The sequence below is a fragment of the Haliaeetus albicilla genome, chromosome 14 (assembly GCF_947461875.1).
Source record: "Haliaeetus albicilla chromosome 14, bHalAlb1.1, whole genome shotgun sequence".
In the NCBI taxonomy this organism is placed as follows: Eukaryota; Metazoa; Chordata; class Aves; order Accipitriformes; family Accipitridae; genus Haliaeetus; species Haliaeetus albicilla.
In genome coordinates, this window is record NC_091496.1 from 17,685,478 (window position 1) to 17,712,880 (window position 27,403).

The 27,403-nt window shown below is 35.7% G+C and overlaps 1 protein-coding gene across 4 annotated transcripts in view; it reads left to right on the forward strand.

Annotated features, from left to right (window-relative positions):
• Nucleotides 1-27,403, forward strand: part of TBC1D22A (TBC1 domain family member 22A) — a 189,146-nt gene that overhangs the window by 48,633 nt on the left and 113,110 nt on the right. For all 4 annotated transcript variants that reach the window (XM_069801901.1, XM_069801902.1, XM_069801899.1 and 1 more), the window contains exon 9: nt 23,483-23,592. In XM_069801901.1, the coding sequence (XP_069658002.1) occupies nt 23,483-23,592 (110 nt within the window). The remainder of the gene's footprint in view (nt 1-23,482; nt 23,593-27,403) is intronic.

The following is a 27,403-nucleotide window of genomic DNA, read 5'->3' on the forward strand; positions in this document are numbered from 1 at the left end:
AGAGAGGACCTGGATTTATTCACCATCCAGAGAGATGAAAGCTCAAGAGAAACACCATTGCAATAAGGATGCATGTCAGGCCATTGCTAAGTGGAATGGCTGTTTGAAATCACTTTAAGACCCCTAGCAGTGTTGGATCAAGAGAAAATTAGGAGTTAGTAGGAAGTCAAGGGCAGAAAATGAACACTATCATAGCATTTCATCATTGTATGTCGGATAAAGAATGTCAAGAAAAATGAGGCTGCTGAAGACTGGAATGGCGATTGGGATATTGTCTACAATCTTCTTGCAATAGAGGAGCTTGAGACAATTTGAGGATGCTTACAAGAACTCATGAACTGAAAACTTTGGAAAGAGGGGTCTTACCCTTGTAAGTATTTTTCTTGTGATCTTAAATCCTTTTGTAGAAGGCATTAAATGCAACTTCTAGTGTTTTTTAAATTGATAGTGCCATGACTTCATGGAATAATTAATCCAGGCCCAAATCCTAATGGGATTGGGATGGCATTTAGTCCCAGACCAGTGTGACTATAAGAACATAAAGGTTCTTTAGTCCTGGAAAAGCCATCATCTGTCTATAGCTCCCTTGCTTACCTTTCTTACCATTCCCTCTCATATCACAGGAAGTCTTTCTGTCCTTAAAATGAGATTTCATGCTGGTTACTGCCTTCTTCCCTTCCTTTTCAGCATATCTGCTGCAAATAATTAAATTTAAAACTATTATTTTTTTTCTGCAGTTTCTTGAATGCTGTATCTAAAATTGTTATTTTCATAGTATAATTGGAGTAATATTTCAGAGCATTGTATCATGGCTGTATCTGAGGTAATTCCTCAGTGTTTATTTATAAAATATGAAAAAGTTGTCAATTTAGTAGAGGTTGGGGTTTTTTTTTTCAGGAGAGTTGTAATTTTTATACAATAAGTAAATCCGTTTAGAACGTACATGTAAAACTGAATTTCTGAATGATGAGGCAGTAAGCTAGAGAGCAAAGAGTATTAACCCACTGACTTCAGAGAGCTGCTAGATTTTTTCCATACTTGCAGGGTTAGAAGGTAAATTTTTGTTTAGCATGCATTATTTTCTTTACAAGACCAAGCTGAAACCTTGATTGCTGCAGTATGTATATTAATCTGAGATAATTAGTCATGCTATCTAAACACCTAGACCTTTCTTTCTTAGTTCCACCAATTCACTGGTCTTTGGAGAATTTTGAATAGGGCTCGTGCATTGGGGTTTTGATGAGATAAAGTGGAAAAGATCTAACACACTTGTAGTTATTCTACTTTGAAGAGACTGAGTGATACCGAAGGAATGACAAATTGTGTTGATAAAATGGAATTTAAACAAGGAGCTGTAACTACATTAACTGGATGCTTCTCCCTCTTCCAGGCCCTTGAAGTGGTTGGAGAATGACATCCTTGCTGTATTCTGGTTTACCAGGAAAGAAATACTGGAAAACTTCCCAGGACAGAGTGCTCAGGAATATGAGGGATTTCTTCAGTTAGAGAGATGAAAACATTTTATTTCCAGTTGTTGTATGCTCTTGAACTTTTCTGATAATTTTGATGTTACGCTTTATAACAAACTAATACTGTTTTAATGCTTTTCTTTCTTTAAATAAATACATGTTTTTGAACAATACTGTATTAAAATGTTCTTATTGACCCATTTATTTGAAAAGATTTATGAAGCTTATACAAATTAAATTTGCATAAGAGCATTGACATGAACCATAACTGACATTTTAACATTTTCTTGCAAATTGTAAAAGTATTTAAGAAAATATTTCCTCATTTTTAAAACCATTGTAAAACTTGCATGAAAAACTATTCAAAATAATTTAAATCACTCTTGTCGTTTGAAAATTCAGTGCCACGAGTTCCATTTGATCACATTAAATTTTTTCTCCTTAATGCAAATCACCAGTAATGTAGTTTCCACATACAAAGGAATATTTCAGTGCTGCTTCTTAATAATTTCCATGACTTTTTATAGTAATACTCACGACATCAGTGAAGTTGACTGAAATTCTCATAAACATGAACAATACTCTATGAAATATTCTTTGATAATTGAATGGAATATTGTTATCTGTGTGACTTGAGTAGGCAAGGAATGAAGAAAGCTTACACAAAACTTTTTTGAATGGAAGTCTTGAAAATACTGAAAACCAAATTCCATCTTCTGCATAAGTCCAGAAAACATTATACACATTCCTCTGTAAAAGATCTGCAACATACACGAGCCGCTCAGTGATCTGAAACTTCTGACTTAACTGTCAGTTCTTTTTGAAGCACTCTGCTTTCACATATTATGAAACAGTTACTATATGCACACATACATAGATGTAACTATAACATGACACAAAAATTCTTCAGCGTTATTTTAGCTTGCTTTGAGATAATCACTATTCACTTTTTCAATTTCTAGGAATATGTTCCCCCACTCTCACCCTGTTGATGTGCCAATCTATTGTCCAGTGAAAGTATTTTGAAAATGTTGCAGAATAGCTGAAGAGAGGGAGGACTGTGATGAGTAAGATAGACAGCAGTTGAATTTGGTTTTACACATTGATGATTCCTGCTTTGTATCATGGAAAAGGTAAAGAAGGTCCATAACTAAGCAGAGACCTGTGTTGTGCCCATCTGCGGTGCTGAGGATTGGTACTTCTGTACCAGTCTTCTGTGCTGTGTGGCAGCACTGATTTTGACTGCAGTGGGAAAGCAGCTAGAAATGGTAGGTGCCAAAAGAGAATTCTAACAGGATGTTTCCTAACTCATTATTAAATAGACTTTGTGGAGCTAACTGTGTTTTATCCTATTTGTTTCTTATGATTTGGCTTGTTCTACTTTGCTTAGGAGCTTCCTGAGATGCTTTTATAGGTCTCATTTCCTCCTTATAGCTTCTGTTTTACACCACCTATCAGACTTCTCAGTTGGAACTCAACCATTCTTTTTCATACAGAAAGTACCGATTGCCCTATTTTTAAGTCACTGCAATTTTTAGACTCTGATGTTTATAGACCTGTTATAATTGATCTTTGTGAAGAAGCAGTGTATTCTGAGAATTTGTAATCACTTTAAAATACATGCATATCCGTCTGTAATTCAGAAGGTTTTGTTTTGTTTTTTATTTGTTTGTTTTTTTGTTTGTTTTTCCTATTCATTTAAATATTTTTCAGTTGCAGTGAAAAAATCCCAAAGTTCCTCCAGGTAAATTACATTGCATCAAAGGAGATAAAAACACAGACCTAAATTTTAGTGCTTTAAAAAAACCCTTAGCACTTTTTTGAAGCACTTGGCTAGATTATATTTTTAAATTGTTCATTTGTTTTTATGTATGTCTCACTTAAGAAAAATGAATCATTCACTATGTCTGAGCAATTTTCTTATATACAGTAGAGTTTTTTTCAGGCCTAATTGGGCAAAGAAATCTTACTATTTTACATCCTTCTGTTCACTTTAATCAAGGAGGAGAATTCATGTGAGAATGACTAGCAGTGAATTGTTTGAATTGTTTGTCAGCTAGCAGTGCTTGCTATAATATACTACTGTGTCAAGGGCTGGTTAATAAAGCAGCATATTTGGAGGCATTGCAAAGAGAACTGTGAGGAGAATGTGGATAGTATTAAGAGGGCATCTCATGCATAGTTTATGAAGGGTTAGGGAATGAGAGTATGAAGGAAGACATATTTCTGCAGGATGTGAAATGGAGAGGATTGATTAAAGGGGGCTAATGAACTAAAAAAATTTCCTTTAATCTTTTGATCATTTTGGTTTTGTGTTTGGAGATTTATTTTAATTATTTACCTGGACAAATTATCTTTATCTTTCAGCATGACTTGTTGGAATATTGATTTTTTAGTTGCAGTTCGATTAATCCTATTGTGAGCACTTTGTTCTGGCTTAAGAGTTATATAACTATTTCAGTTAAGAACTATTTTTCTGTGTAGTTAAAATAGTAAAAGCCCTAGTGACTGTAGTTGAACTTAACCCAGGTATGGACTTTGTGTGAGGCTTGCTAGTGATAGAGTTTATTCTCTACTGTTTTTCCATAGTTGCTTAACCTGCTGGAAGTCAGTGGTGGCATTTGGTATCAAATATATGAGTGAATCTGCCTGCATGAGCTCTCTCTTAGTCTGCTTTGGTCAAAATGAGGTGATTTACTTATTTAATCAGTAGATTTTTGGCTAATTGTACCAACCCCAGTAGTGCTACTGGCATTCCTTGGAGTATAGTAAACTTGAGAAGGTGTTAATAACGAGCAGCTGAGCACACATCTGCAGGTAACTGTTTGGTGTAGTTGGGTGATAGTATATTGCCACGTATATTTTACTCATTAATATATTTGATTCCCAGTAAGGGCTTGGAACTGTGTGAACTACATTCTTATGTGCTGTAGAATTAATCTTCTTCCAGATCCCATTTGCTGTTTCAAGAGATCAGTGTACCCTGCCTGTTCTAGCTTTGTTTCACTGCTCTTTAAACTTAACAGTGGAGCTGCATATTTGAGTATTTCAAATCGTGTTTGTTTGGACAGAAAGGGGTTTGCTTGGCATGTGCTTAGATCACACAGCTAAAGCGGAGCTTGCTGCTGTCAAAATTGGGTAGCTTTGCTTTTTCTTTTCCAACCCCAAACGTGCGTTCCTGTCTTCTCTCTTTGGTCAGCATTGGCTTTTCTCTGGCCTAGTGGGTCAGTTCAGTTAAACTGGCAGGAAACCAGCACCATAATAAAATGAATAATTTAACTTTCTGCTCTCATCTCAAGGATCAGAGATGAACATCAGTGCTGATGTGGGGATAGGATTATGTTAGGGGAGAAGCAAGATCTCTGTTTAATGCCAGGCAGCACTTAGACTGCTTTAGCTGCATTATTATACTTCATGATCATGATAAGTCTTTGAATTCCACTTAGTTTTTGCTTAGCACATTAGGGAGTACTCATAAAATCATCTCAACAGACAGATATAGGGTATGGCAACCTGCTTTTTTAGTATTTTTACTTCCTAGTACTGTCTTGAATGGCCGTCCGTGATTTATTATAATAGACAATACTGTTTTACACAATCAATCCTTTTCTGATTCTCTGTTTCAATTTTGATTTCACTCTCTTCAATATACTGTCAGATTTCGAAGCTAATTATAACAGTTCATCTGAAATGTTGGATGCATGGCTGCATCCAATAGACTTCTTGGAGAAAGATTTCATACTGACAGAACAAGTTTTTATCAATAATTGTGATAACCAAGCATATTGAATATAAGTTTTCTAGTTACCAGTTTCAACTTCAAGACTAATTAAAAAAAAAAAAAATTGCAACACAGTGAAAGTCCCCGTGAAAATTCCCATGCAAGGTGGCAAAGCCTAAGCTTTGCTTATCATATGTAGAATTGTTTTTAATGTTACTTCTGTCATGTTTTCTATAATCTTAATTTTTTTTAAGTAATTCCATAGATCTTTGTAACCAAAGTGTTCGAAGTCATATCATACTGATGGGATGGAGAAAATAACTCCAGTCATCTTCATGACCTCCACTGAAACAAAATCAAGTTCTTGAAAATCCATTCAGTTAACCACACAAATTGTAAAATCAAAATTCTTTTTCTTATGGACTGGCATACATTGCAAGTTTGAATAAAGTGTGGGCTGTGATAAAATATCTTCTTTAGTTTGATTATAGATGTATAGTAGTAGTAATGCTGAATATTTAACTCATAAGGGTGTGTTAGTTGAAGAAATAGGATGTACTCTTAGCTTCACTATCTGTCAAGGAAAAATTAACGTATTTTAACGAAAACTTTTTTGTGGATACTTTTAAAAAAGGTTCCTATCTATTTGAAGTGGAATAAGCCTGATTAAAGTTAAAATTCTCTGGCTGCAGTTAACAATTGCTGTCAGAACTGAAAAAGAGACATTAAAATTATTCCAGTAAGTATATCCAACTGCTTAATTGTCTGTTATTTTTAGTTCTGTGAGAGAAAATTAATATTTTGAGTAATGGTATTCATTGCTCGTAGTGTCTTACGAGTTTCTGTTTAAAAAAGAAAAACCAAACCCCCTGAAATTTTAACGTGTATTAGTCTTTCAGACTTTTTTTAGGCTTTTAGATTGTATTCAAAGAAAGGGCAGTCCACATAACTAAAGCATAGATTCTTGAATGTTAATACTGAATGAAAAAAGAAGTACGTAAATTATATATGAAAGATGCCTTTGCAAAAAAAAAAAAAAAGGCCTTTAACAGGGAGTCTGTTGTCATGTTGTTGTAAAACTTAAAATATGTGCAATTTTGTATGTTAGTAGAGTTACCAAGGCTGTCAGAATTCAGCTCATGAAGCCAACACTGTATTTCATGTCATAAAATGTACAGAAGGAAAAAACCCGAAATCCAGGACCTGTTGAAAAATAATAAAGTAATGATACTTCAGTTTTATTATTAAATGAACTTCTCTGTTGCATTATGAATCTAAATTCAAGTTTAGATGATAGGGGAAAAAGAGCAGCTGTCACAGTTGTATTAATCTTCTAGAGTTTTATGAAGCTTCTCTGTCACTGTTTGCATCTAATTTGAAACAGTTTGCCTTCTATTTTCAAAGAGTAAAGTAGATTTTACTAGAACTTAATAGGATTGCTGCATTGCTTTATAATGTTACTATTTACAGTCTAGATATTCATGGTATTTTTTGATTATTCAAACAATTTTCACATAATGCTGTCTGAGTTCTATAGTTCTGAACTGTTATATATTCAACATATCAATGCAGATTATGCAAATTATCAAAATATAATTCAAGATGACAGTTTGGTTTAACATTTTTTTTTTTCATGAGCTTCTATTTGATAAATAAGAGAAGTACATATTTAAGTTGTTTTTCTTTTTACTTTGGAAAGTATTTTCTGCATTCCTTTGTACCTATACTAATTTCATAATGTCCTAAAACAAACTGAAATGATATATTTGTCAAAGAACAGTTCTTCAGTGTAATCCTCCTGATTTATTTTATCTGATGCAATATGATCCAATTTTTGTAAATAAAGAAGTGTAAAAGGAAAGATGCTTTCACCTGTTTTAAAAGCTATTCCTAACTTTTGCTGTTCTGAGTCAAATTAAATATGGTAATAAGAGGAATAGAAAAGTTAGACAAAATGGGAAGTGGTGGATTTGTACTAAGACTACATTAGAGGTTACTCAGTTATTTCAAATTTAGAAAGGTAAATGATTTCTTATGAATACACGTTCACATGCAAACTTGTATTAAAAAGTAACTTTCCCTTTTTTCAGGAGAAGAGGGGAAAAATGTAAAAATGTGTTTATAAAGATAAAAAGAAAACCCCGCAAGCATCCTTTTTTTCTTTCTTTTTTTTTAAAGTCAGCATTATTTTTGTAGGTCTTTCAATAAAAGGAAAGGACTTTTATGTACTTAAGAAGAAAATATCCGAGTCGTTCAGTCATGTTAGAAAATGCTCTTCCTTTTTCAGAGTGGCATCTACATAGTAAGTCGGTGTGCTCTGAGTCCCAAAGCTGTCAGTTTAACCTACCTAAATAAGTATTTCAAAGCAGTGATATATCTAATTATCATACTGCAATATTTTCATTTAAAGTATAGTAAGCAGCAGTTGCTGTATTCTTGATCTGTGTTTGGCTGACAAGCTTTAAAAAGAAGTGCCTAAAGGGATCCTTTTAAGAAAGATTGGCTACAGAGAAAAGCTCTAAGAGCAACTATTGAAGCAAACACCTGCTATCTCAAAGATTAAAATAAGTGTCGGACAGAGGATTTATCAGAGTTAACTCTTTCTGATGACTGGTAATAATTAGTTCCAGGTACCACTATTTGAATACATTGTTTTTATCTTAAAGATGGTGCTGTATATGACTGGCATTCTTGTTAAATAGAGAATTAAATGAAAAGTGTTGATCTTTTTCTTTGTTGACATAAGATAGTAACTGGAAAAAATGGCAATTGCCATTTCATACAAGTTTTTTTGAATCATTTATGTCTGCAAGTGTAAGATTACCTTCATCTTCCTACTGTTCCTAACATAATATTTTGTCCTTATGCAAAAATTTCTTATTGCTGTTATGGCAAAAGTAACTGGATGATATTTTCTTAAGCTTACAGCTTTCTGCTCTCTGTTCTGTTCTCCACATTATTGTGAGTGGAGGCATCTGCACATGGGGTTTGAGGTTTTGGGTTGGTTTTTTTTGTTAATCTTTGTGTGCATGCTTCTGTATCATATGAAAGAAGAGTATGTTGAGAATACTCATCAGTATATTGCAGTGTACGGCCCAGCCTCCAGTTATTGTTCATAGTAAAGCTGTGGTGTGAAGACTTTTTTGAAAAGCAGAATCAAAATGTGAAGTATGGAAAGGAGTTTATAAGCTAAGGAAGTTAAATCTTGTAGATGGCAGTCATGGTTTTACATTTTAGAAGAATAGCCAGATAGAGATTTGAAAGTTAGTAATAATTTCTTCAGTCATATCAGTACCAGGAAGCTTATCAAAGAGTCAAAAAGTCTGACAGAGGCGTGAAGGGAACCTGTGAAATGTCACCCCATAGCAGGGGAGCTGTGCGGATTCTGTGCTTAGGTGTTTGCTGTGAAGAAGCTTTCCAAACCCTGTCTTATGGACAGAATTGGAGAAATTCTTTTGAATTGTTGCTGTAAGAGATGTATAGAACAAATCTCTAAATTAATAAGAAATTTCAAAGGTCAAAGGGAACTAATCAAAGGTTTTAACAAAATGAAATTAATGTTTCTGTAATGTGGTAATATCTCTTTAGAGACCATGAAAGTAGCTTTTGTGTCTGTAAACTTGTCTTGTGTTCTTCTCCCTAATTAATCAGTTGGTATGACAATATACATGTTCATCCTACAAACCCTGCCTTGCTTTTTTCTGAGTACGCTTTTTTTTTTTTCTGGCTGTATGGTTTCAGCTCACAGAGAGATTCATCCAGTCTGAGTTACTCAGCATGCTACTGTCTGTGTTCTGCTAGAGGAAGTCTTTAGGACCTTTAAGTTTCATTAATTTAATTTTATATTGTGATTAAACGCATGAGTTATAAAAATGCTGAAGTAGCATAATTATACTAGTTTGTCTTCTATTTCTGCTGGTGAGTAGAATTGCTTCTTAGACTACAGGTTGTCTCTGCTGTCGGTTCTTCCTGAAAGTTTACTCCCCGTCATTTTACTACTACCACTACACATTTCTGTTCTCTCCAAGAAAGTCTATGAGGTCATAACAATTGCTTCATTGGCTATGTGATTTTTATTTTACTTTACTTTTACTTTGCTTTACTTTACTTTTACTTTGCTTTACTGTAATTTAGTGTACTTTTTACTCTTACTCTTAAAGCAATGTTTACTGTGCGGGTGGTGAGGCACTGGCAGAGGTTGCCCAGAGAAGCTGTGGATGCCCGGTCCCTGGCAGTGTTCAAGGCCAGGCTGGATGGGGCTTTGAGCAACCTGATCTAGCAGAAGGTGTCCCTGTCCATGGCAGGGGGGTTGGAACTAGACGATCTTTAAGGTCCTTTCCAACCCAAACCGTTATATGATTCTATACTGTTCTTCAGATAGAGATCCACGATCTTGCTTGTGTTCTACTTCAAGTGCCTTGGGTAGTTTAGGGCTTAATACGGATTTTCTTCTGGCCTAGTATCTAACTGTACTCTATATTAAATAATATTTTACATTTTCGTAAGAAAAAAAAAGCTCAAAACTTTTGTCATCAGTAATCAGAATAAGTCAGAACTAGTCTTTTCTATTGATTTTAAGTATTTAAGGTTTTCAGCTAACTGATTTGTTTAAATCACAGTCTTCTTATATTATTCAAGTATTTACTTCTAGCTCTTGTTTGTTTTTATTTTCTCTGAGGTATGCTAAAGAGTACTTGAGGAAAAAGGATTTTTACTCCTCACGTATATAAAAAAAATTCTGCTAAGGAAAATCCTCGTTTAGTGCATAAGATGGTGTGTTTAGGTATATAAATATGATTACTGATGTGGATTTTAATTATCTATTTTTAAAGTTTGTGTGGCATCTGTATGTATATTTCTAAATTTTTAAATGCATCTGTCTGAACAAGATGTGTTATTTCATAATGCTTAAAGCACGTTCCCAGAATTTAAAAAAAAAGTGAATTTGATAATATTAATGTTACCTTAAAAATAATGCGTTTCTGTTAAGTTTCAAATACCTTTTGTGGTTTATATTGTCTCATTTTTGAAGGCAATTAAGAAACTAATAGACTTCTACTGTGAGGAAGTAGTGAGAGGTTAGTGAAAGATATTTAATTTGAAACTACAAACTGGAAATGTTGACTCATGGGAATAAATGGAAAACAAGATCTTGAAAAATGGTAAAAGCAGTAAAATGAAATTGAAGAGAAACCAAAAGATTTCTGCAGGTGTAAAAACTAAAGAATTATGAAGAAGGAGAAAGTTAATTACAATTAATATAACTACGGGAGAGATGTATTCCAAAGAGAGCAGCATATTTTAGTTCTGACTTGTGCATTCGTTTTACTCTCCCTATGGTCTCCATATAGTTATAATTAATGATCTTTCTATAGGGAAGCAGCACAGAGGTGCAAATCTAAATCTTCTCAAGCATGCTTTCCAACAGACTGAGAAATTACTTTAATGGCTTTTGGCATCCAAATATTACAACTTTGTGTGTTTATTATGAAGTAACTCACAGGAAGAAAAGCTAAAAGGGAAAGAATTGCTTAAGGAATGATAACATGCTATATGAATGTCAGAGACGTAACTTTCAAATACTGTTGCATAGATTGTTAGCATCTCAAAAGCTAAGAGAAGGTTTTAAAATTAGGTAGATCAGTGCTTTACAACTATGTTTAAACAGCTTTTTTTGTCTTATTTTAAATGAGAAATATGGTTAGTTAATAATGTTTTATAGATTTCAAACCAATTCCAAAACAGTTTTCAGAAGTTTGTATGCTGAAATTTTTTAATTTGGATAGACTGCTTTTAGTTTAAATGCAAACCTTTTTAAATCATAGGAATCAAAAAGTAATTGGGCTTTTTCATTAGCATGGGGATTTTTTTGGGTGTTTTTAATTTGGGAAATCTGAGATTTTTAATGTCTACTTTAAGCTGTGGAAAACAAATTACAAAGCAGAGGTGAAAAATTAAGTACTTAAGCACAACAACCAAAAAAAGGAAAAAGAGTAAGTTTTTTTGCAAAACAATTTTTCTTCTATATGGTTTAATTGCCTTATTTCATAGAAACAGAAAATATTTAATGCTTTTATAGCACATTAGTTTTGATAAAAAACAATACTTTTAAAAAAATTTATTGACTTATGAAGGAGAGACCTTATAGCAGCCTTCCGGTACCTAAAGGGGGACTACAAGAAAGCTGGAGAGGGACTTTTTACAAGGGCCTGTAGTGCTAAGACAAGGGGTAATGGCTTTAAACTGAAAGAGGGTAGAGTTAGACTAGATGTAAGGAAGAAGTTCTTCACTGTGCGGGTGGTGAGGCACTGGCACAGGTTGCCCAGAGAGGCTGTGGATGCCCCATCCCTGGAAGTGTTCAAGGCCAGGCTGGATGGGGCTTTGAGCAACCTGGTCTAGTGGAAGGTGTCCCTGCCCAGGGCAGGGGGTGTTGGAACTAGATGATCTTTAAGGTCCCTTCCAACCCAAACCATTCTGTGGTTCTATGAATTGTATTCTCATCAAAGACATTTCTGACCTGATTTGTATGTTCTGTCCTTAGTGAATTATGAGATAAAAATTTACTTTATTACAGTACAACTCTAATTTAAAGATGCTACCTTTCTTACAAGAGGATAGGGAAAGAAAAATCAAGAAACCATACTCTTATTTTTGAATAGATGGAGCAGGTTTTTTTCCTAGAGTTTGTAGCATGTGGCATGATTATTTCTTTATCTTAATGATGAAAACCTATACAGTGTGTAAAAAAAAAAAAAAAAAAAAAAAAAAAAAAAAAAAAGATTGAATCTCATAAATAAAGCAAGCCTTGTGGCTTTTTTGCCACAAATGCATATGTAGCAGTTTCATTAGGAAATTGTAAATCACAGCAAATTAAGATAGTTAAGGAATGCACTCAACAATTAAGCAATGTAAGAAGTAGTGTTGCATGTGCAGTCAGAGTTCATTCTCCTCAAATATGCTTTTTTTTAATTCGGTATATGCAATTTGTGCTAAAAAGTGCAAATAATGGATGGTACTTATGTTCTTTTGTAAATAAGGCAAGAAGTCTGTAAGGTGCATTTCTTTATTAGCTGTGGATGACGTGGGAGATTACAAAATAAGGAAAGATGTCATCTTGATTAAGAAATTTGACCAATATTGCATAGTTTGAATTTGCAGCAAACTGCCACTATCATAGGCTTGTGTATACCATGTCACTGAAGAACAGTTATTTTTCCTGCCATCCATGTTTCTTTGAGAATTCATTTAGTTCTTCAGTTCCTGACAATAACAGGTTAAAGTAAAAATTTCTTCATGAGTGGGTGAATTTATACTTACATAGAGTTATTGTCTTATGTAAATGGTTGCTGAGCTTACTTGACATGGTCTTTCATCAATGAAAAAATTAAACTTCTGAATTTTTAGAAGTTGTTATATTTACATACAGTGTCTTGGATAATTTTTATTACTTTTTATTTATCCAAGTTGAACCTTTAGCCTGGTTAAGTTATCCAGGTAATTTATTAAACATATTACTTTTTATGGGTGTATTGGCTTTGTGTGGCAAGGTTTTGGTAGCGGGGGGGGGGGTTACAGGGGTGGCTTCTGTGAGAAGCTGCTGGAAGCTTCCCCTGTGTCCAACAGAGCCAATGCCAGCCGGCTCCAAGATGGACCCGCCACTGGCCAAGGCCGAGCCAATTAGTGGTAGTGGTAGTGTCTCTGGGATAATATATTTAGGAAGAAAAAAAAAGTTGCTGGGAGACAGAAACTGCAGCCGGAGAGAGGAGTGAGTACATGTGAGAGAACCAGCCCTGCAGACCCCCAGGTCAGTGCAGAAGGAGGGGGAGGAGGTGCTCCAGGCGCCGGAGCAGAGATTCCCCTGCAGCCCGTGGGGAAGACCATGGTGAGGCAGGCTGTCCCCCTGCAGCCCAGGGAGGTCCACGGGGGAGCAGATCTCCACCTGCAGTCTGGGGAGGACCCCACGCCGGAGCAGGTGGGTTCCTGAAGGAGGCTGTGACCCCGTGGGAAGCCCACGCTGGAGCAGGCTCCTGGCAGGACCTGCAGATTTGTGGAGAGAGGAGCCCACGCTGGAGCAGGTTTTCTGGCAGGACTTGTGACCCTGTAGGGGACCCACACTGGACCAGTGTGTGCCTGAAGGACTGCAGCCCGTGGAAGGGACCCACGCTGGAGCAGTTCGTGAAGAACTGCAGCCCGTGGGAAGGACCCACGTTGGAGAAGTTCATGGAGGACTGTCTCCCGTGGGAGGGACCTTATGGTGGAGCAGGGGAAGAGTGTGATGAGTCCTCCCCCTGAGGAGGATGAAGCGGCAGAAAATAACGTGTCATGACCGTAAACCCCATCCCCATCCCCCTGTGCCACTGTGGGGGGGGTAGGTAGAGAATCCGGGAGTGAAGTTGTGCCCAGGAAGAAGGGAGGGGTGGAGGGAAGGTGTTCTGAGATCTGGTTTTATTTCTTATTACCCTACTCTGCTTGATTGGTAATAAATTGAGTTAATTTTCCCCAAATTGAGTTAATTTTCCCCAAATTGAGTCTGTTTTGCCTGTGACAGTAATTGGTGAGTGATCTCTCCTGTCCTTATCTTGACCCATGAGCCCTTTGTTATATTTTGTCTCCCCTGTCCAGCTGAGGAGGGGGGAATGATCAAGTGGCTTTGGTGGGCACCTGGCGTCCATCCAGGGTCAACCCACCACAATGGGATTGTTCAAATGAGTTCTTTTTGCCTACCTTTTAAGTAATTATGTGCAAGACAATTTCTTTTTTTTTATAGTTTAGGATAAGAAGTATTAATTTTCAATACTTCTTAAATTTACCCTTGCATACGCAGATAAGTAGACTGTTTTTTTTTAATCTTTTAAATACATTTTGGCCTTTAATGTAGTTGATTTTTTTTCCCTGACCAATAAATAATTCATTTTAAAATTCACATTAATTTCTAGATTCCTTCTGAAGGCTCTTCCACTTTAAAAACATACAATGCTAGAATGACTCTCTCTAAAATAGCCCTGTAATCAATCCCATACCTTAACACAGGCAAGGCCTGTGTTCCTAAGGCTTGCTTTAGACTTGTTTGTCCACACTGTGATTTACTCTTATCCCATTCCTGCTTGTCGTGGTTTAACCCCAGCCAGCAACTAAGCACCACGCAGCTGCTCACTCACTCCCCCCCCATCCAGTGGGATGGGGGAGAAAATCGGGAAAAGAAGTAAAACTCGTGGGTTGAGATAAGAATGGTTTAATAGAACAGAAAAGAAGAAACTAATAATGATAATGATAACACTAATAAAATGACAACAGTAGTAATAAAAGGATTGAAATGTACAAATGATGCGCAGGGCAATTGCTCACCACCCGCCGACCGACACCCAGCCAGTCCCCGAGCGGCGATTCCCTGCCCCCCCCTTCCCAGTTCCTAAACTAGATGGGACGTCCCATGGTATGGAATACACTGTTGGCCAGTTTGGGTCAGGTGCCCTGGCTGGGCATGAGAAGCTGAAAAAATCCTTGACTCTAGTCTAAACACTACTGAGCAACAACTGAAAACATCAGTGTGTTATCAACATTCTTCACATACTGAACTCAAAACACAGCACTGCACCAGCTACTAGGAAGACAGTTAACTCTACCCCAGCTGAAACCAGGACACTGCTGTTTTGTGCTCTGCGTGTTTGTGTGTATGTGCATACATAGGCTTGATGCTGTAAAAAATTAAATTATAAGCACAAACTAGGTAATTAAAAAATGTGATTTGGGAGACATGTTCAACCTTTAATCTTTCATCTTTCATTTCCTATTCTCCAAACACCTTTTGGATTTCTCAGGAAACTCCCTTATCAGGCTTTCTAAGAAAATGCTCATCAGCATCCTGTGCTCATCATGCATACTGGATGCTAATTACTAGTCCGGTAATTTGGTGTCACACGCACCACTTGTCTGTGGCAATCTGTTTTGGTTGAAAGCAGCAAACCTACTAATGGGATTATTCTTAGAAGAATTTGTGCTGAATGTTGTATTCTTCATTGTTGCTAAAATAAGTTTTTAAGAGCTGTCATCTTATAAGCTTTGAAGACTCCTGTTTCACAATAATGTCATACTCAAAGATTTGGCTTATACCTTTTTTTCTAAATGTAATCTGCATTTGCTGGCCAATTTCTCACCCGTGTTGTCCATCTTGTATTTGGTGTTATGCGAGTTCTGTGGGTCAAAGACCTGTTTGTGCCACCTGGTTTACTTAGTTCTCTTTCGTACCCTGTTTTGGTGGTAGAGTTGTTGAAAGATATTTTTCATCTTTCTCGTATCTGAATTGTTGAGCAGTAATCTCAGTCTGCAGCCTATGAGGAATCAATGTCTTTTGTTTAATTTGCAACAGGAGCTGAGAATTTCCCTGTTTTTCAAATAAACTTATCATTCTTAAAAAAAGGCCTATTTTTGTGTAGATATGTGCAGCAGGTTATGAATAGGAATTAAGGGCATGTTCTGGACTATTAGTGTGCAGGGAAAAAAAAAAATTGCCATTAAAATATAGTCTAGAAAAAGCCTGAGTAGAAAATTCTTACTGGCAAGTATGTAGGCCCACTAAAGGAAGTCGCTCAATGATTTACTGATTACTGTTATGCAGAATCTGGAATTAGAGAATAAGTATATGAAGTATATGCTCTTTTGGGATAGAAAAAATTAAGAGTACTTGCAGGGTCATATATTAATTTTTGATGAACATAAAAATTAGGTCAACGTAATCAAGCTTGCAGTGTTTTTGGAGATGGTGATTTACCTTGTTCTATAGGTCAAAGGAGGTTATATAATTCCTCATGTGTAGTAAAGTTATTTAGAGAATTAATAAAGTAAAATGATTAAAGTTTAAAACAACATTCTTATGCTGATGTATAAAGATATTTATCTTTGTTCTTATTGCATCTTACGGAAATTGTAGCAGATCAACAGAGAACAAGTGTAAGATTATTAACAGTGTTAAACTAGACAAGTTAATAATACATTGTCTATGTGAGAACATCAATGGTAATAGGGGAATATTTGAAATGCAATAAGGTCATGTTTACCTAAGCCTGCACTGATGAGCTGATTGAGTTCTTTTAATTTTTTTTAATTTTACCTTTGTGACTGCAGTATCACAAAGGGAAGTTTTTACTTTGGTAATTAATCCTTAACAGCTCAAAAGCTATTTCTATCAGATAAATATGTAATTAGGATTTTTTTCAATGAGAGATATTGATGTGGTTATGTACATATTTAATTAGGTAATTGTTACTGAAATAATTTACATTTAAATGCTCTATTATGTCCTGATCTCCTTAAAAAAACATTGTCTTAGTGGAGCTGTTACTGAATAGCTGTTTCATAAGGCTTTTTGAAAACCGAGTTTGAAGTGGAATAGGTAAGATCTAGATGTGGAAATACTACTGTGTACCTCTGCATACAGTCGTATGTGTATAGTTTTGTATACCTAGCTGGTAACTTTTAGGTTAGATGTTGTATCTTCAGATGGACCTAAAGTAGATTACAACAAAGTAAATTACAGCAAAAGTAAACTTTGTACAGACAAGTACCCGTGCATGTATAGTCAGAATTATTTCCTTGCACCTCTGCAAAAGCAATATAATTTGGACTTGATGTGTATGGTAATACTTTTTATATATTAGATGAGAACTATATTTACACAAATTAGTGCTAAAAAAAGAACAATTTAAGGATGTTCAGAGAATTAACCTTTCTAATATTTTGATGTATTATTTTTTATATTGGGTATATGTAAAGAACAATCATAATTTACTGATGATCTTACAGTCTGTTTTGGACTTCAGCAGTGGATCTTTCTTATACCGCCATCCATTTCGTCCCTTACCTCCCACTCCAGTGATTTCATCGGAGTTTTGCCTGATTCTGAGTGCCGAGACACCGTTTCAAGATAAAAAGCTAAAATTAAAACATTAATAAGCCAATTAAATGTCTGTTTCATTAAAAATTAGTTTCCTTTGAAAGAATATATGCTTTATTTGACAGAGATATTTATTTTGTATGAGCTTGCTTAGTGTAATGAATTAGTAAAACCAGCAAGTTACATTCATTTCTTTCCCACTTTATAAAGACTGAGAATTGGTGTTGGTGTAGTAACAGGTTTAGAGAAATTCTGAATGCAGGTTGCCTTTTTGTTGGTTGCATTTGAACACACTTGAACACAGATGGCTATTTGCATGCATTGAAAGGGCTGTTAGTTACTGTAGCAATATCATTAATACGTTTTAATAATGTCATACGTTTTTGGCATTTTAGTTTTATTTCAGGACAGGATTTCTTCATAAATAAAATTCTCTCTGAAATTAAAATTTTCCTGTTCTTTAATGCAAAAATTTCTGTTGTGTGATTCCATCTGTCTGTACTGGCAGATGTTTTTACCCATGATCTGTACTGAAAAGGTGAAAATCAAGCGTTTTTTAGAAGTAGTAAGATACATGTAAAAGGCAGAGATCAGATGTGAACTTAATTTTAACATTTTGAACAACTTCTACCAAAATCATCAATTAGGCTTAATCTCTTATTAAAACCTATTTTTAATGGAGGCAAGCCATTATCGTCTTTTTAGCATGGTTATTTTCTACTGTCATTGGAAGAATAAATCTGTAAGTAGTTGTAAGTAATAATCATTTTATTTTTCATTTTATCCTTATGTCTCTGTTTTTGGGAGTGGATGCAGTTAAAGCTGTTTAGAAAAAGTTATTCTTTCACACTGTGGGAAGTTTCAGAAGCATACACTGGGAATGAGTAAAGAACAGCTAATACCATGCTTACAGCAATGCACATATTCAGATCAGCATGTCATTGACTCCATGCTACAGCAGTTTTCCTCCAGGCAACTCTTTTACTGTCTTCTACAATTACATAGATAACATGATACAGATCTCCGCAGGAGACTGAAGAAAATGAGAAACGTTGCTGTGAGACTTTGTAATTGGGAAATTTTATGCAGTGATCTTTTTTCCCCAGATACTGATACATGTACACATTGGCCTGCTGTTTTCCCCTATATTCTTGTTATTTAATTTTTATATTACTGTCCATTCAGATTTCACTTATTGAAAATAAATTTAAGTTATCTAAAGCCAGAATTTGCAATTCTATTTTCAAGCACAAGTCTTAAATTAAAATAACCATCCCAAAAGTACAAGATATTATTTTTGCTTCTTTTGTTGGTTCGTCCTGAAATCTCTTCCACTCTTTCTTTTCTAAACTTCTCTAGTGTGTTTATTTCTTCATCCAAATAAGCGCAAAAAAAAAAAAAAAAAAAAAAGTGTAACACACAGCTTGATTGCTTTTCCCCTTAAAACTGCATGGAAAAAGAAGCACTTTGCACTATGTGCCTACACAAATAAATGAATAAATGTTAAATATGTAAACTGTTATTTTGCATATTATTCTGCCAATCAAATGTTTCGTAATTGGAGCTTGTCATGAAAATGGATGGCCTTTTATTTTAGCTGTAGCATGGAAAAGGGTCATCGAGATATTCAGAGTCAGTTTTGAACTTCCTCAGTACAGTGCAGCAAGTTAAGGTGAATTAATGCGGTAGAAACCATTGCACATCACTGAGCACTTGCTTGTTTGGTGGCTTTTGTGACGCTGTGCCTTCTTTATTAGATTTAGCATCTGGATGGCTTCCACAGTGTAGCTCCTTGTTCAGCATACACCACATTTAAATCAAAAAGTACTAGTTAATATAACATATACAAAAATATACAGCTTATCTGATCTAGTGAAAAATGTATTTTAATATATCTCTAAGTAATTAGATTTACTCTTTGAAATATTTGGTTGCAGAGTTTTAAGCTAAAGTTTGGGACAGTTGTTTTAGATAGGATAAATACTACTAGTGTATAATTGAAATACAGTTGAGTTGTCTTACATATTTAATTAGACTTTTTTTTTTTTTGTATTTCAAAACTTCATTATCTGACATTAGAAGAGATGACTTAGTGATGCCTGAGAAGCAGAATAGGAATGAAAATAGGACTGGAAGTAGCTTATATATTTAAAAAACATATGAAAAATCCTGAATACTTGTTTTACATTTAAGAGGCTTATGAAAATGCTAAAGATCAGTCAGTATAAGCCACAGAAAAGCATAATGTTCTTGGACGTCTCTTCCAAAGGGATAGACAGAACAAGAAAACTGGATGAGTACTTCCTACAAGTGCTATTTTTATTTCTGTAATGGTTGAGCTTGTGACTCTGTGACATTATATTTAGGGACTATGGATTCTTTTAGTGAAAGAATTGGATGGTTTCTAAATGCTATCTGTATCTTTTGATTTATAGGACCAGCCAAACTAGAGCAGAAAGAACCTGATAATAGTTGCCTCTCCATCTCTAATACTTTATCCCCTCCCGCCCCAGGGTATAATGAGAATTCTACTTAGAATAGTGAATTTCCGTGAGACCTATGTTCTTTTCAGAAGGGCCTGTCCTGACATCCTCTTTGTGCTTGGTGAAGATACCTGTGATGAAAAGCAGTTGGAACCATTGGAAGATGTTTCTTATAAGCTATATTCTGTTTTCTGGGAAAAAAAATTAAAAAATTGTCTTTTTAATTTAATAGTCCTTCCTTATTAGAACAATTAGAATCTAGTTTTTCCAAAACATTAATGCTGGGGTGGCTTTGCTGTCCAAGTTGCTTCAGCCTTGTTTCTCCAACTGCCATTGTTTTCTCACAGCCTGTCATGTTTGCTTGTTGCAGGTAGTTCGGTCACAGGATAGGAAGTCTTTTGATGGGCGTTTAAAGTTTCATTTCAGCTAAGTTTAGACTTTGACAGTTTAGACATCTGTGTTCTGAGGCAATCCTTTTAAGTTCAACTTATAGCTAATATTGAGAAATAGGATTTTCTTTGGATGCGATTAATCTGACTTGTTCTAAAGTAGAAATCTAAAATAAGACAGCTAATACTCCGTCACTACTTGTTTTTCTGTGTTGGCTGTGAAGGGAGGTGAAGATGCCCACCTTCCACAGTTAGGTGTATCTACAGCTTTTTTGTTGGTTTAAATCCTGGTATGAGAATATAGTGTGAAATGGTAGATTTTGAAAGAGAAGGACAAAAAAGAGGTAAGATAAGGAAGATGAGAAAGAGAAGATAAAAAGTCTTTCTCATTTCTTATCTTTTCATGCCCACCTGCAGAAGAGTTACTGTGGTGTGCTATATGGTTTATAACTTCCTTGCTGTTCAGAAATGTGATAGCAGTATCACGAAAAGAAAAGGTGCTCAAACGCAGGAAATTTGCAAAGGAACACACTATCTAAGTAGTTGTAATCTCATTCTTTCAGCAAGTGTTTTGTGAAGGAGGGCCTCTGAAGACTGCTTCTTTCAGGGGGAATAAAGTTCAATATGTGTTTGTGTTTTATATAAATATAAGGAACTCTGGTTCCTTTGTTGTTTTTTCTGTAGATATTGTGAGGCAGAGAGAGAATGGGTTATTCCTTTTTTTGCTGTTTAAAATACTAAAATGAAAAATAAAAATACTACCTAAACTTTTTTTTCACTGGGGCACTGGTTTATGAATATATAATAAACATAAACTCTGTAACTGTAAAAAACTTTTGTGAGTTAACGTGTAGGATATACCAAAAAATTTGTTTCTGCTGTAAAGATACATCATTCATCTTCTCTTCTGACTGGAAAAGTCTTTCTCTTCTAAATTAATAGGAATATTCATCCTTAATTTTCACTTCTGAACTATTAAAAAAGGCTTCTCTGCTGAAAATTGTGGGGGTTTCTTTTTTGTTTTAAAATCTCAAGGCGTATCAGGTTGGAGGTAGATAGATGGATACTTAATATTGATTTTTTTTTTCACAGGTTCATATGAAACTTGTCATCTTAAATTGACTTTTTTTTGTCCATGTGAAGTCTAGTAAATTTCAGTCTTTCTGTGAGTAAGTCTTGTGAGTATTCTTAGTAATTTTTCTGTTAGTGGGCTTAGTAAAGACCATGTTGACAACAATAATCTGCTACTTTTTCTAGACTTGGAGGGACCTTTCTGTTGTCGTCTTTTTGAGCTGTGGAACTGCCATTTCAATTTGGATTAATTTTGCCAAATGTACATCACCTTAGCTACTTGTCTAATCTGAGTTAGGTTTCTTCGTTGCTAGATGTTTTGGTTTTTTTCTTCATGTTGGTCTGCTTGCCTTCAATCCTTTCTTGTTATCTCCATTGTATTCAAGCATCTTTATCACGAAAAACTTTTAAATTATGCTAGGCTTTTCTCTTAACATGCTTTTTCTGAAGGGTTAGATTTAACAAATGAAATGAACCCAAGTTTGTTCGAGAAGCTGTCTTTAATGAGGGGAATCTAATAGAGAAAGCGGTGGGAACTAAACAGAATGATGTTGGAGGGGAGCGTTACCTTCCATTTACTGCCTATGTTACCCACGTTTTCCACAAAGCATTGTGCAAATTTGCTGTCCATTGCTGGGAGAGGAGTATGATACTGATTTCTGGGGGGGTCTGTCCTCCTTTTTGTTGGGAGGAATATGCTGCTGACATTGGGTAAGGAGTTTTCTTCCTCCTCACAAAAGGATCTGCTATTAAAAAAATTTGCTGTTGCAGTCTGCTACTCAATATTTCTTCATTGTTTTGCAAGGCAGTGTTATATCTGAGTTTATTATATAGGGTATTTAAAATATGTTGGATACTTGTTTGTTGATCTTCTTTTAGAAACTGGGTTTTTAAAACTGTAGTCCAATGCAAAGGTGGCATTCCTTTAATAACCAGTAAGTGACTACTGGTGCATTGTTTACAGTCCTGCCACCTCTGAGATCATTGTGTGCTTTTCTTTTACGGAGTCTCCACTGCAATCCCCTGTTTTACTTACCAGGTTTCCCAAGGTCTTAACTAATGTTTTAGTAGCATGACCTAATCTTCTTGTCCTACAGCTGTTAATATTTCACAATCCAAACCCAATGATCCCTTAAAAGATGCACACCCACATATAGACACCCAATGCAAACAAGAATGCTTTGGTAACACCTTGCTACCAGTGTCTACTAGTATAGTGGTAAAATCACTGGTATGTTGAAATTATTTTATAATGTGTAATGTTCATGCTTATTACCAATTGACAAATAAGTGCTTTAAGGTAGCATAATCAAATGTGACAATCTGAAAATGTACTTAGGCTTCTGTAATGACATACTGCAAAGCTATGAGACAGATAATAGGAGACAGGAGTTTTAAGATATTACCTATTCTTCGTTTTCTCTTACTGTTTATTCTATGCTACCTTGCAGTTGTGTAATGGAGGAAGTTCCTTCTTTGGTATATCATACTCTGTTTAAGTAGAATCACACACGTCTCTCTTCCGCACCTCCCCCTCCATGGGAAGAAACCAGGGCTGGGAAAGATGCTTCTTTGATTCTCATCTTGATACACTAAGACACTGAGCTGCTGCAAGAGGGTAGCTACAGCATTTACTTGGAGCATTCCCAGTTAACTCCTGTTAAACTCTCTTCTGTGGCTGTATGGGAGCTTTGGGAGTTAGCTGGCAAGGCAGCACATTCTGTGTTCTTTTCAAAATAGATTTATTCAGATGCCATGGTTTAAAAATAAAACAATGTAGCTTAGGTGGTAAAATTTCAGTTCATAGTGAAATGTGAATTTCTTTTAACACATTTGTGTGAAAGACTCAGTTTCCATGCGTTAGGCATCATTGGGATTCTGTGCTTTTCCAGTATCGAGAATCAGGGGGGTTTTGGGGGATGGGGGGAAGGAATCATCTGTTTCTTTTTGTCTGATTGCCTTCTGATTCCAAATGCTTGCCTGAAAAAACAAATCCTCCTTGAAAAGCTGTAGTCAGCTTTCTAAATAAATTTCACTGATTTTCTAAAAAGTATTTTTCAGGGTTTTTTCTTCTGTCAAGACTTTTTTTTGCATGATGCAAATATAGACATGTTCTGCAGAGATTTTTCATACATAGCTGAGGACTCTTGAAGTGCTTCTGATGATCCTTTTTCAGGTGTGAAATGTTTAGAATGAAGTAATTTATTATATATTAATTCTGGTTAACCAGGCATGATTTGAGATTTTTACAGTCTGCAAGAAATTAAGTATTCATTAACATGTAAATCCATTAGATGACACAGTTGAGCAATAAATGATTCATTTAGTCCCTGTTAAAGGAAATGTATGTTGAAGTTTCTGACTAGTGGTGGTTGTCTTTGTTTTCAATTATTTTCCTCATCCTTGCTTTATTTATTCTCTGCACTTCATTGACTTGTCTTTCTCTTTTCCTGAAACAGAAGAAGAAGTGGTAGAAAATTTTGATGTTTCCAGTCTGCCTGAAGAAGTGCTGCAGAACATAGAAGCTGACAGTTACTGGTGCATGAGCAAGTTGCTTGATGGCATTCAGGTAAATTGATTTTTCCTGTCTGTAAGTAGTGGAGTTAACTGATTAATGTCACAGCTTCGAACTACTTTAAGGTTGTTGAGGAACAGTACATCTGTGAAAAACAGGGGAGAAGTAGGTTTTCCCATTGGAGAAATCTGCTGCAAGTTTGGCATAGTATTAAGAAAGGAAAAAAAAAATCGTGCCATTTCTTTCATCAAAATGTCTGCACATTTCATTGTAGTATGGTGTTCTAGAGCAGAGTTGAAATCTCCAATTCTAGAGGCATGTTGCACACCTCAGTCACCAAGAATGGAGGATATTTGCTCAAGTCTCCCAAGTAAAATGGTCTCACTGAAGTGATGAAAAGCTGGCTTGCTTACTCGTTTTTAAGTCATTAATATAGTAACCTATAAACAATTGCTGTTTTAATAGTTCCTGAAATTATCTTCATATGTTTAAAACATATATCTAAAACTTGATTGATACTTATGCTACTTCACAAAGTGTTTGAATTTTTTTCTATGTGGAGAAGCTATAAATGCAGGCACAATTTTCTGTTAAACGCAGCAAGCTGCAGACTAAGAATGGTGGATTTGTGTGTACATGTTCACATTTGTTGGCATAAAAGTTTATGAAGATTAGAAGGATCTACAAGAAACAGTAAATATGTAGCTGAACATCTTGCATTTAGGTGAGGGAGGAATCCATATGATCTACCATAGATTAAATGGGAGTCCAAACATCTGTATTTGGTATTTAATGTACTAAAACACTTTGTGCTGCAATGCTGATGCACCATGAAGTAGAAGCTTTGGACTTTTCAGTTTAAAAAAAGTTACCTGAATTAAAATTTATAGGCTTTGTGTTGCAATAGGCATCAAATAATATTTATCTAATACCTATTTTTCAGATCTGTGTCATTTCAGATAAACATTTTGAATCTTGCTAGAAAGTAAAAATAGTCTGATTTTGTAAACTCAGAATATATGCACTAAAATAAGTCATTGTGAATTCCTGGGTTACGATGGGACCAAAATTGACCTTTGCTAGAAATGTGAAAGTTTCTGAAAGGTGATGATTTCTATTTTGCACTGGCAACAAAGAATTGTTTTTAGGGATGTTTGGTAGGCAGATGTTTGCACTCAGGGTTCATTTGCTGCTTTCAGTGAGCTGACTAGAAAATCAATTATGGTTACAAATATTTAGCAGATTGCTGCTGCTTTTTTTTTTTATGTTCATACCTTCTCTTTCTGATTATTCCCTGCTTTCAAATGAGGTACTTGTATAGTGTAGAGGATCTTTTCTGTGAAATTGTTTCAGTATTATTTTCGTGACAACAGAAATTGTTATAGAGGTAGCAAAACTTTGGTTAATTTATTCCCAACATTCTCTTAAAAGATGAGGTGATGGACAAGTGCTTCTACTGTACTTATTAGATTCTATCCTTTTGATAGGTCCCATGTAACTTTGTTTTGAAATGCTTTGGACAAATGCTTGAAAACTTGAGGTTTTGTTTCTCCAAGTGGTTTTAATGTAGCAAAGGCCCTGGAGATTGAATTTGTGTGTGTGGAAAATGGCTATCCTCCAATCATTAATAAGTCATCATAAAATGTGAATAACCATAAAAATTCCTATGAATTGAAGCTGTACTTTTCAGTGAAACTAAATTAATGTTTTCCAGGTTCTTTATTTTGATTGCATCTTTTTGACAGTTACTTCTTTCCTTATGGTACTTAGTATTTTTAGAAGTGCTTTAAAATATTCTTGCTTATGACTTCTACTTTAATATGAATGTTTCATTGGCTAAGGCATATTGTCAATTTAAACTTGTAGCAGAGTTCATTTTTGACAAAATTGTTATAAAATTGAGTCAACAAACAGAAGTCTTTTAGCTTCTTTGAAGCTATTTTAAGTGTATTTCTCCTGGTTAAAGGTCAAATGAGTAGTAGCTCAATGTTTTCTATAGCATTATTGAGAAAAGCATGGTTTTCTTCTTATGGTGGTTCCTGTAAAAAAAAATCTGGTTTGCTTATTTCAATCCCTCAGAACTACTACATTTTAAAATATTTCACTACATTTTAAAAAATATGTGAAAACTTCTAAAGAAAAAAGGTGAGAACTTGAAATCTACTTGAAAGGAAGAAAGCCAGGTAAAAAAAAAATGCAAGCCCTCCAACTGTTTTACCTGTTTCTGGAACATCTTGTGTCACAGGCCTGCTGCTCTTGCTTTTTCTACAAAGGAAGTTCAGAGATTACGTCATTTCTCCTTAAAATTCTGTTTTCATACAAAACCATCAAGTACTGATAAGCAAAATATTGAAGCTAATTGTAATGGAATTAAACTGCATTGATGAAAATTTAAGCTCTTATATAAACAGAATGGTTATCAATTGGATGTATTCAAGGATGCATTCATCTATCAAAAGCAGGCTTGAAAGATTACGCTAGTGGTGTGACTAATGATGTTACAGTTAATTCAGTGCAACTGTAGAGTGCTGCTGCTTGTTTTTTTTCTCCATTCTCCTGTTTTGGTTTCCTTTTGTGTTGATATGACTTTACTTGTCAGATAGAATGGTTATATAGTTGCAGGTTGAGTTGGTTGGGAAAACTAACCTAACAAGAAATTAGGTCATTGAAAGGAAGGGGATAAAAAACCTCCGAGAATAAAGATAGTTTTACTGAAGGGGTGCCCTTCAGATGGACCTTGACAGCCTTGAGGAGTGGGCCCATGCAAACCTCATGAAGTTCAACAAGGCCAAGTGCAAGGTCCCGCACCTGGGTCAGGGCAATCACCAGTATCAGTACAGTCTAGGGGATTGAAAGCAGCCCTGTGGAGAAGGACTTGGGGATACTGGTGGACAAAAAATTGGATATGAGCCAGCAATGTGTGTGTTTGCAGCCCAGAAAGCCAATTGTGTCCTAGGCTGCATCAGAAGAAGCATGGCCGGCAGGTCAAGGGAGGTGATTCTGCCCCTCTGCTCTGGTGAGACCCCACCTGGAGTACTGCATTTAGTTCTGGGGCCCCCAATGTAAGAAGGACATGAACCTGTTGGAGTGAGTCCGGAGGAGGGCCACAAAAATGATCAGAGGGATGGAACACCTCTCCTGTGAAGGCAGGCTGAGAGAGTTGGAGTTGTTCAGCCTGGAGAAGAGAAGGCTCCGGAGAGAGCTTATTGTGACCTTATGGTACTTAAAGGGGACTTATAGGAAAGCTGGAGAGAGACTTTTTACCGGGGCCTGTAGTGACAGGAGAAGGGGCAATGGTTTTAACCTGAAAGAGGGTAGAGTTAGCTTGGAGATAAGGAATACATTTTTTATGATGAGGGGGCCCAGAGAAGTTGTGGATGCTCCATCTCTGGAAGTGTTCAAGGTTAGGTTTGATGTGGCTTTAAGCAACCAGATCTAGGGAAAGATGTCCCTGCCCATGGCGGGGTGTTGAACTAGATGATCTTTAAAGGTTCCTTCCAAGCCAAACCATTGCATGATTCTATGATTCTAACTGACTTGCATTTTGGATGCACAATCACCAGATTCACTGGCAGAGGGCAAGAACTAGATGGGGATGGGTGAAGTAGGACCTGGAATTGTTACACTTAAGATCAAATCATGTCCCAAATTGCATAAGCTGATTTACATCAAATTGTAATAATCCTGTGCTCCTGCCTGCACCTGAACGTTCATTCCTGTCTATGCCTTGCTGAGTGCTACCTGTTGTAAGCTGATTGACAGTGCTGAACCACCTGACAACACAATAAAACAGAAAACCACTGGTTGGTTTAAGGAGTGAACACCTTGAATAGTTACCGTAGCAAAGAAATGAGTAGAACTACAC